The sequence below is a fragment of the Sceloporus undulatus genome, chromosome 3 (genome assembly GCF_019175285.1).
Source record: "Sceloporus undulatus isolate JIND9_A2432 ecotype Alabama chromosome 3, SceUnd_v1.1, whole genome shotgun sequence".
NCBI classification, from domain to species: domain Eukaryota; kingdom Metazoa; phylum Chordata; class Lepidosauria; order Squamata; family Phrynosomatidae; genus Sceloporus; species Sceloporus undulatus.
In genome coordinates, this window is record NC_056524.1 from 17829121 (window position 1) to 17839575 (window position 10455).

At 39.8% G+C, this 10455-nt stretch overlaps 1 protein-coding gene across 4 annotated transcripts in view; it reads left to right on the plus strand.

Annotated features, from left to right (window-relative positions):
* The window catches only part of HEPHL1 (hephaestin like 1), a 60727-nt gene extending 54263 nt beyond the window's left edge, over positions 1-6464 (plus strand). For all 4 annotated transcript variants that reach the window (XM_042460205.1, XM_042460206.1, XM_042460208.1 and 1 more), the window contains 3 exons: positions 1401-1560; positions 2928-2996; positions 3984-6464. In XM_042460205.1, coding sequence (XP_042316139.1) covers positions 1401-1560; positions 2928-2996; positions 3984-4189 — 435 coding nt within the window. In that variant the 3' untranslated portion in view covers positions 4190-6464. The remainder of the gene's footprint in view (positions 1-1400; positions 1561-2927; positions 2997-3983) is intronic.
* Positions 6465-10455: the final 3991 nt, after the last annotated feature.

The window sequence follows — 10455 nt, forward strand, 5'->3', positions numbered from 1 at the left end:
CCCACTTCCAAGCAGGCATAGCATTTGTAAGACCACAGGCAGTCCCTTGTGCCACTGCAAACTACATTTCCCACTTCCAAGCAGGCATAGCATTTGTAAGACCACAGGCAGTCCCTTGTGCCACTGCAAACTACATTTCCCACTTCCAAGCCTTCTTAGCAACCCCCCTTCCTCCTTCTCCTTGCCCCCTCCAACCCCCCCAAAAAAACCCTCACCCCCTCTTTTTCCCCAGGTATGTCTCAACTTAGGGGGGATTTATGGGTCAGATCCCTTGCAAAGTATTTTTTCTTTTCTAATGGGGGCAAAGCCTTGAGAAGCCCTAGACCCCTGAGAAGAAGAGGAGGGGTCTTAGAGAGAGAGGGGTAAATAAGGTGGCTAGAGGCAGGGTTGCCATAAGTCAGATAGGAGTTGGGCACACAACAACAACAGCAGAGGAGGAAGGGGAAGGAGGAGAAAAAAGGGGAAGGAGAAAGAAAAGGAGGAGAAAGAAGAAGAATAGGAAAAAAAGAAAAAGAAGAGGAGGAGGAAGAAAGGAAAAAAAAGGAGAGGAAGAGAAGGGAAAAAATGGAATAATAAGAAGAAGTGGAGGAGGGGAAAGAGGGGACGAAAAAGAACAAAAAGCAGCTTGCCTGCAAAGCCCTCTCCGCTTGGAAGTTGGAGCATGCCCAAATAAGGAAGCAGAGGGCTGGCTCCTTGAGAGGGCTGGCCAATAGAGGCAGGGCAGACCTGCAGACCCCACCCCCTGCTAGCTCCAGCCCGGCTGCTGCTGCACTCCCTGGGCTCAGCACTGTATAAAAGGGAGGCAGCAGCACTGGTAGCACTGAATCAGGCAGCCACCTGGGAATAGGGGGAGAGCGGGGTGGGACTATGCACGCCCCCCAGAACACAGGAAAGTCCCACTCACTGCTGTGAAATGGCAACCCTATACCAAGTGAAGTTTTTCTACCCAGCACTTTGGCTTAGCTAGGAGCCTGATTTTGCACCTCACGGTCCTTTCCCATCGTTGTATTCAGAAGTGAGTTTGATCCATACTGATGTATCCAAAGCTAATTGCGTAACTGGCCTTCACATGTTTGATTAGTGCAGTGCTTCTCAATTATTTTCTGTCATGCCCCCCTAGGAAGAAGAAAACATTTCGCGCCCCCCCGCGCAACTATAAATAGTATCATTTGTCTATAAAATTGTTATAAGTACACCTCTGCATAACAGAGCCTCGCGCCTCCCCTGGGGGGCCCGCCCCACTATTTGAGAAGTACTGGATTAGTGCACTCACTTTTGAGGATGTGACGATGCAACAGAAATCTGGAGTGACCACTACCTGGAATTCCCAGAATGTGGTACAAACAGAACACAAGTGAACTACTAGCAGTGCAAAAGCTTAACAATGCTCTCCTACACAGATGGATCATGATCACAGAGGAGATGTGTATGACCTCTTCCCTGGGACTTTTCAGACTGTTGAACTTGTAGCATTTAATCCTGGCACGTGGCTTCTCCATTGCCATGTCCATGACCACATTCATGCTGGGATGGAGACAACCTACACCATCTTCAAGTCAGGTAACAGAATTTGGTAAAGGCAAGGTACGATAGGTTAAAGAGTAAATGAGGAGAAGGTGTGGGAACCTGTGACCCTCTTGAATCATTTTTCTAACATTTCTTGGATCTACCAACAGGATATGGTTAACTGCCCTAATCTAAAATTAGTTTCAAGAGTTTCTTATCCATTCACTAGGATTTTTCACAGCACATTGTTTTTCTTAGTACAAGCTAGATAGACAAAATTGGAACCAAAGTGAAAAATGAAAGTGACACATATGATAAACTGTGGGCCAGTATTAATAATAATAATATTATACTATTAGATAGTGTTAGAGGACTGAAAGCCCTTGAATATGTGGCATATTGTTAGAGGGCTGAGTAATCTTCATTCACAGACCTAAGAGACAAAACTAAGGAAGGGGGAAAATCCTTAAAGTTAAAAAAAGTGAATTGCACGAAGCATTTAGAAGACATAGGTCCAAAACACACTGCAGAAATAATCCAGTTTGAGATCTCTTTAACTGCCCTGGCTCAGTGCTAGGGAATTCCAGGAACTGTATTTTTGTGAGACATTTAGCACCTGAGCTCTCTGGTGCCACAGTAAACTACAGTTGGACCTCAGTACTGGCAGGGGATCCATTCCATCCCCCCCTCCCCCCACAGATACCAAAATCCGTGGATGCTCAAACCCATGTTGTCTCCAGTGGCAGCACATGCACACCGCCACACTGCCATTGGGAACAATGTGGACTTGCTGTTTGTGTGGATGTTCAAATACTCAGATGACAAGTTCACAGATAAGGAGGCCCCACAATACAATTCCCAGGATTCCCTAGTGTTCTCAAACTGGATTATTTCTGCAGTGTGTTTTGGATCCTAATCTAGTATTCCTGATTAAGCATTCACCTCTTTAGTATGTCTACTCACATATTTGCATATAGTAATACATCAATTTAACTCAAGGAATGTGTATTTAACGTTGAACTTTGAAATCAGTTGAGGAGAATTTGCTGGATATGCTATGTTATAATGCAAGAAACGAGGCCTTTTCTGCACTGTTTCCAGAATTCTGCAAAACTCTCCTATATCGAGGGGAGGGATATTTGTCTCTGTATAATGTTTTTACATGACAGGTGGATATTTACTCCACCTTACTTTTATTAGCTTAACTCTAGCAGATTGGACTACTGAACATTAGTTGAACTGATGCAGCAGCTGGTTGGATGATTCCCAATAAACTGAGGCTGAATTCAGACAAGATGGAAATTCTATGAGTGAATGGTACCTGACTTTGGGAACGGGCAAATTTACCTTTCCCAAAGTGTTACATTCCCCCGAAGGGGCAGGCACAAAGTTTATTAACAGACACTTTTTTCACCACTCAGATGATGTAGGAAATGGAGCCACAACCAGAGTGTATGATGGTTTTACTATCAATGGCAAGACTCCAAAAGGTATGTCTTTGACCTCATTCCCAGGTCATGCAAAGCAATTGTACATAACGAACTATTCACAGTTCACTGATGTAGGGATGAACAGAAATGAGGCAGGAAGTGCGGAGTCATATTCTCCCATTCTAAGAGCCCTGGAATGCATGGCAGCAACATCAGCCAAAATATGGGATGCAGCTTTTCATCAATGTTAGCTGAAGACTCAGCTTTGTTCCTCTTTTTCCTGATATGAAAAAATAAAGGAGAAATAATCTGCTTCCAGCTCATGTTTCTGAGTGCCCTTCTAGTTTTGGAGTATCTCTACATGACAGTTATAAATAATAGTTACTTTATGTTACTTTACCTTCCATTCTACAGAAGCGGGATACTTTGAATTTTCTGCTCGCGATCTCTAGTGTTGTAGTTTGGGGTAGCAGACTAGAGTTCTCTAACAGAGAATTCAAAGCACTTGACCTAATTACAAATTCTAGGATTCTATGGGATGGAGCCATGGTAGTTAAAGTGGGATCAGAATGCTGTAACTTTGCACCATAGAGCCTCTTTTAGACTGGAACTCAGCCATCTTCTGGAACAACTAGCTAAGAGGTGGATATGGAGCACTCCTCTATCAGAGGTAGAAATGGGAACTCCCTTAAGTACACAGAGGAATCCCCGCTGTCATTTCTGATTCCTGTTTGGAGATATCGGGGACCCTTAGCCCTCCTAGAAGGGGCAGGGCATTAGCAGATTGCAGTTCTCCAGGGGGTCAAAGTTTCCCATCTTTCACCTTAATGAATTATTGTAAATGACATGCAGTTCCAGTCACAAGTATGTCCCCATTTCTTGTTTTTACTTTACATATCCAAGTGTCTATTTAAAGCACCTCAGCAATACAATGTATTCCAAGAAACCTGTGTGAAATGTCCCCAAATGTTTCCAGTTTAAGTGTTTCTTAGCCACATGTTCAAGAGGAAATGAGGATATTTCTCATCAAATGCCTTTCTCTTTCAGGAGGTAATGACAGAGCAGGAATAGACTTCTTTGGGAAAAAGCTACAAGTTGGAGAAGCAAGCTGGGTTCTCAAAGCTCTTTTTCTCATTGGACTTGTGCTTCTGATGGTTCTCTTGGTCCTTATATGCATTCTGGTCTCCCAGAGGAAAAGAGTCCATTACAGTTACATTGGTCGGAAATGTGATCTTCCAATGGTATCCCTCTAATATATCTGCAATGGGGACTGATATATGTGGTATACAATTACCAATGCTAAAATGAAAGATTATTAGGAATGTTTATTGTTGGGATAAAATTATAGTGGCTCATTCAGCTGATTTGATGGACATCTGCCCATTGATATATTTCAAAGCAGCCCCCAAAACATCTAGAAAAGGAGTGGGCAAAGATCAGGTCAATGGCCTCCTGAGGCCCTCAATACTTTCTAGTCTTCTGCATCCTTTAGCCCCCACATTTCTAAAAAAAATATAAAAATGTTAAATTACATTTTAAATGTTAAATGGAGGGAAAGTTTTTAAATTAAAAAAACAAACAAAATATTGTGGATGTTAAAAGCATGCAGACATACCCGCAAAGCTTTGTAAAATAGATATTAAATGAGAAAAAAGTTTTAAACTTTAAAATACTTTTTAATTGAAAAGGCCCAGGAGACCTTCTTGGGGATTTGGGGGGTAATTTCACAATGTTTTGAGGGTGACCCCAAGTGAGACCTTTTTCCAATTTCAAAGTGACCTCTGGTTTTGAAGTCTCTACTGGGTTTTTGTCTCTTCTGGGCCCAAAACAAGCTACCATCACTCTAATTTCCTCAGGAAAAGGGTACCAAAAATGCAACCTACAATATTACAGGCAGAATTCGGACTTCTCTTACCTCAACATAGAACTGTTAGGAGCTTTCTTCAGGTTCGACTTAATTGCCTATTTATTTAGGACTACATAAGAATGCATTGATCTATGTTTTGTCTCATTTATTGGATGACGTGACAGGTTTACGTCACTGTGTGATTACGGGTAGCATATTGGACTTGGATCAAGGAGTTTGCTCTCTTGCGGCTTAAAATATACTGGATGACTCAGGAAACCTATTCTCTCAGTCTTTGTACATATAATGTCCATAGTTTCTCAGACAAGGCACTGAATACAAATGTGTAGTGAAGATATTATGTTCTAGCTAGATTACAGAAGGAGCAGAGTATAGTTATTTCTTATTTTAATTTAATGACTCTGTCAATTATTTTAATCAATTTTGTTTATTAAAATATTCATAGCTCAGACACAATAAGAAGCCATGGTTTGTTATTTGTTACAAGCATGAGCCTGTACAAACTTCAAGCCTTCTTTTCTTGTCCTCCTTTGAGCAACTGAAGAATCTCAAAGCTTTTAATTTCATTTTTGAACTAACCACAATTCCTTCAACATCCAAACTCTTAGCTGTGGCATGTTCTGGCTCATTAGTTTATAAACAAACAAATGAACAAGCAAATCAGGATCTAGAACCACAGTGTGATTATGATTTGTACTATTATCAATCAATCAATCAGTCTTTATTAATGCTTAAGCCAAAGGCCATTCGCATGATAAAATATAAAACCAATAACAGCAATTCAGAATTATAAAATATTCCGATTTGTACTATTAAAAATTAGAACCACAGTGCCTCCAGTTTTGAAGTAATAGAAAACTGTGGTTAGTTCAAAGGTGAAATCAGGAGGTTTTAGTCTTCTTCTGATGAATATAAAGCAGGAAGAGATGGAAGCACCTGAATCTGATCTCATGTAGACTCACTTTTGTAATGATAAGCCATGATTTACAACTAAACTGAACCATTGTTGAAAAATGTGTACATTTTAGTGATGTGAATGTTTTCTGCATCTGTTTCCATTTTTGTAAGTTGCCTTGAGTTGTAGGGCAGGAAAAAGGTGGAAAATAAATAAATAATAGTAAATATAATAGTAATAATATAGTAGCAGTAATAGGAAGATCATACATGGCATTATGACTGAAGACAGATAATAGGTGTTTGAGTGTTGAAGGTGGTATAGGAGCAACATTATTACATTTGGTATATACCTTGATATATGTCCTGCTTCACCCATGGCTTGTTTTATAAACCTGGGTATCCTTCTGAACCTCTTGAAGTCTAACTACCAGAACATTATGCCAAAAAAAGGAGAAACTTCTGTTTGTGGAAGCACCAAGCAGTATCAGTATTGTGTCCCAAGCTCTTTGTTTTGCCTCTCAAAATGTTCTTCCTCCTTTTTATAAAGCATTAATTAAGCTTCTGGCCATTTTGGTTGTTTGGTTGCATTTGGGGGAGTTCTGGGGTTGAAGGAATCTGTTGTTGTTGTTGGTACAACAATATTATATTTACAACAACATTATATTTACTTATATCCTGCCTTTCTCCCCAATTTAGGATTCAAGACAGCTTGCAACACTTAAAACAAAACACAATTAAAAATTAACAGCATGCAAAAGTTATAAACCAATAAATTTCAAACCAGTTAAAACAAATTGAAACAACAACCAATAAAAAAGTCCAGCACATTATACAAGGCCTGTTTCCCTTGAGAAAAAATCAATTCTCAAAGGCCTACCAGAATAAAAAGGCTGTAACTTGCTTGTGGAAAGACAGTAAGGAGGGTGCCATTTCAGCTCTTTTTCAAGGGACAAAACTGAACTCTTGCCTATTATTGTGCGAAGGCCATCGTATCTGAGCTTCTACGTTCTTACAGAGCTTGCCCTAAAAAAAGAGCCTGAATCATTGCTACAAATGTAAACATCAGAAACAATAATTTATGCCCATTCTTTTTTTTATTCAAGGTTTTAGATTCATCTCTAGCCTGCTAAAATAGGCAACATATTATCAAAATGAGTTAGCCTTTCCGAAATCAAGCTGAGTTAGGCTATTGAAAATATTGTTCCCAGGCTTTTGGTTACTTCGGGGACATTTCTGCCATACATTCAGGATTAACTAAGTACCTTTAAGTCCTGCGGATTTGAATGGCTGTATGAAACTTTGTTCACCAGCATAAAAAGATGTAAAGGATTCATATAGCACCTGTGACACTGAAGACATCACATTATGCTGCTGTCCTGCTACAATTGTGCTAGCTTAAACATAGATGCATACTGGTTTGGCATCATTTACTTCATGATATGATTTTGGCGATCCAGAGTCTTATGATTTCTTTACTGCACTCCCAGATACCACCTTCAGGAGGAGGGGGGGGGACAAGCAATTGTGGCTGCCAACCGCTTCCCAAAGCCAACTGCTGCGTGAGTGTACAGCTTTGGAAAGCTGTTGGTGGCTACAATTTGTGCAAGGAGGAGAGGAGCAGAATCACTGCTGTTCACGTCATATGACTGCCTGAGAAACAGAACTGCAGCAGAAGGAACCTATCACACAAAGGCAGTAATAGAATAGCAGTGAGACTGAGAGCCTATTGACAGGTTATGCTGATGAGCAAAAAGGTGCGCCACAGTAACAAATGGAGTACAAGGCAGCAGTAGGATGGACACAATGTTGTGTGATAAGTACCAGCCCAAGACATTTTTATCCTGTTAAAATTCTGGTTTTTAGCTTCATGCAATAGAGTCCTCCGGAAAAAAATTCTAGCATAATTTTTCATGTGCTCCAGTCCATTTTGTGTTCTAATGAAATGACACGGAGTTCACAAAATCTTGTTAGAAATTTCTTTCTTTCTTTCTTTCTTTCTTTCTTTCTTTCTTTCAATTAAGATTCAAAGGTATGACAGGATTATTTTATATTTTTTAATGTTCAAATCAGTTGGACTGGAAGGTACTTTCCTTTTCTGATTATACCTGCTTTCCCCCACAGCTGTTCCTTTATTGATCTCCCAAAGATGAGCTACTAGAATCTAGCAATTTGGCAATATGCAAGTTTTGTTTTACACAGAACTCTTTATCAGAAAGAACAGAACAGAAACTAATGTCTATGAATAAACAGAAGAATATTTTGAAGTTGAAAGCTTTCATGGCCAGCATCCATAGATTTTGTGGGTTTTTTGGGCTATGTGGCCATGTTCTAGAAGAGTTTATTCCTGACATTTCACCAGCATCTGTTGCTGGCATCTTCAGAGAAATGCCAGCCACAGAGGCTGGCGAAACATCAGGAATAAACTCTTCTAGAACATGGCCACATAGCCCAAAAAACCCACAAAAATCTATAGTGAAACATTACTTACATTAATAACTATTTATAATTAAATTGGGAAGATAGTTGCCTAATGACAACGCATTTCTCCTTACACTAAACCACCAAGGATTATCAGTCGATGGGTATTGTGTATTTTGCTTTAAGACCCAAGACTCCACTGTGCATATATAAGCTGTGTATGTATGTACTTGTCTGTGATGTTTGCTTCTAGCTAAAGCTGTTCAAAAGGCATCAGATACAACTTAGTGGGAGAGATCGACATTCAGAAGTAGCAAATCTGTGTGTAGGGCTCCAACGGGTAGGACTCCAAAAAAGTTATTTGGATCCAGTTGACCCACAGCTAAATGTGTGCTGGTGTCTGTTTGTGTTTTAATACATCTTTCAACCTGGTTTTACTTTTTTTCTGATTGTTTGTGTTTTAACTTTTGTATTTTGTGGGGTTTTAAAAAATGTTTTTTAATTATTGTAAACTGCATTGAGTCCCAGTCTGGGAAACAAGCAGGATACTAATAGTAGTAGTAGTAGTAGTAACAATAGATAATGACAATGATGATGATGATGATGATGATGATAATAATAATAATAATAGCAGCCTTCCTCTCAGAAGTTTAAATCCATGCTAAAATATAAAATTAAGAATTTCTGTATGGTACGGCTACAGGCATTAAGTAAAAAAACAAAACAAAAAGAAGCAAATGTAACCATAAACACTTAAATGACAGTTGCTGGTTTCACAAATGTCATAAATGACTGGTTTTATCAGTGGGGAAAATTCAGAGTAATGTAGGAACTGCAAACATCAGAAACCCAAGTTTCTTATTTTCTGTCAATCAATAGATTTGAATCAATTTGTATGTATGTAAATAAAATGCCTGTATGTTGTTAAGTAAAGCTAGTAATCACTGAAGAGCATAAATAAAGTTGAACAAGTTAATACTTTTTGTCTTTCCATACATGGCTTGCTTCAAGTACAAAATTATAAATGCACAAAATGAACAATGATAACAGTGTTCAGATGTGGTAAATCACTCTCTGCAGGGCTTTGTTTTTTGTTTTTTTAATCAATAAATTCCTCTTACAATTCAAAGAAATAACAAATACTGTACAGTTTTTTAAAAAATCAGTGGGGTGGGGCTGCAACAGGAAGAGCCAGAGGAACTGCTGGGTCTAACATATCTTTAGCCACAAAAAAATTCTGAGCATCTAAGTGTCTGACCAAATTTAGCTGCTTTAAGGGAAATATTGGGAAGTGTTTAAATTGTTGTGGTCGTTGTAATGACTGTAATTGGACCCATAGGCTGGGCCAGACATTTACTCTAGCATTAACATCCTACGCATGCAGCATGGTGTCGAATGAGCATCTAGCTCAGGAATAAAGAACATAAACAGAGTAATGCATGACCAGGTCAAAGGCCTATCAAGTCCAACATTCTGTTTATAAAGTGAAAAATCCATTACTATGGGAAGCCCAGAAGCAGGACATAAGTGCAAGAGAACCTTTCCTTTTTCCTGAACAACAACAACAAAAACTACAATTGGAAAGAGAGACAGATGAATTGGAACATATCTACAAACTCCAATCCATCAAGAGGGGTTGAAGAGAGACTAGTGTGCTTCCAGGCACACTATAGCCATGATAACACTGGTTAACACCGCAGCCTCATGAGGACACTCTTGGCCAGTTTAACACATCCCCTTTCTGGTTCCCTACCTGCACACACCACATTCCCAAACTCCCTCCGCCATTCATTTGTTCATCCACCCAGCCTAGCTTTACACAACATCTTTCCTCCTGCCTTTGTCCCTTGATGACCATAGTCAACATGTCACCTGACCACCATACCCACATGCTCTGCATTTCTACAACAATTCACGCAGTCTGATTACAAAGGTCCTTTCTAGGCACCAGTTCACTCCATGCATCTGAGTAAGTAGATTTAAGTCTACAAAACCTTATACTACAATTTCCAATCAGTTAGTCTCAACGGTGCTACAAGGTCTCTTTGCGTGGACCTTGAGAATGTGGAAGAGCTGGGACAGAGGCAGCCCAGAATGTTGAAGAGCTGGGATGGAGTTAACTTTTTGTGGTAACTATGCTAGGAAAGGTGGAGGGAAGCAGAAAGAGAGGAAGGCTGCATTCTAGATGGATGGAGTCTATTAAGGAGGTTACGGGCATGAAGTCGCAAGAACTAAGAAGAACAGTAAAAGACAGGGAGTCTTGGAGATGTCTCATCCACAGGGTTGCCAAGAGTCAGTTGACCTGAGGGTATTTAACTGCAACAACTGCACATCTGG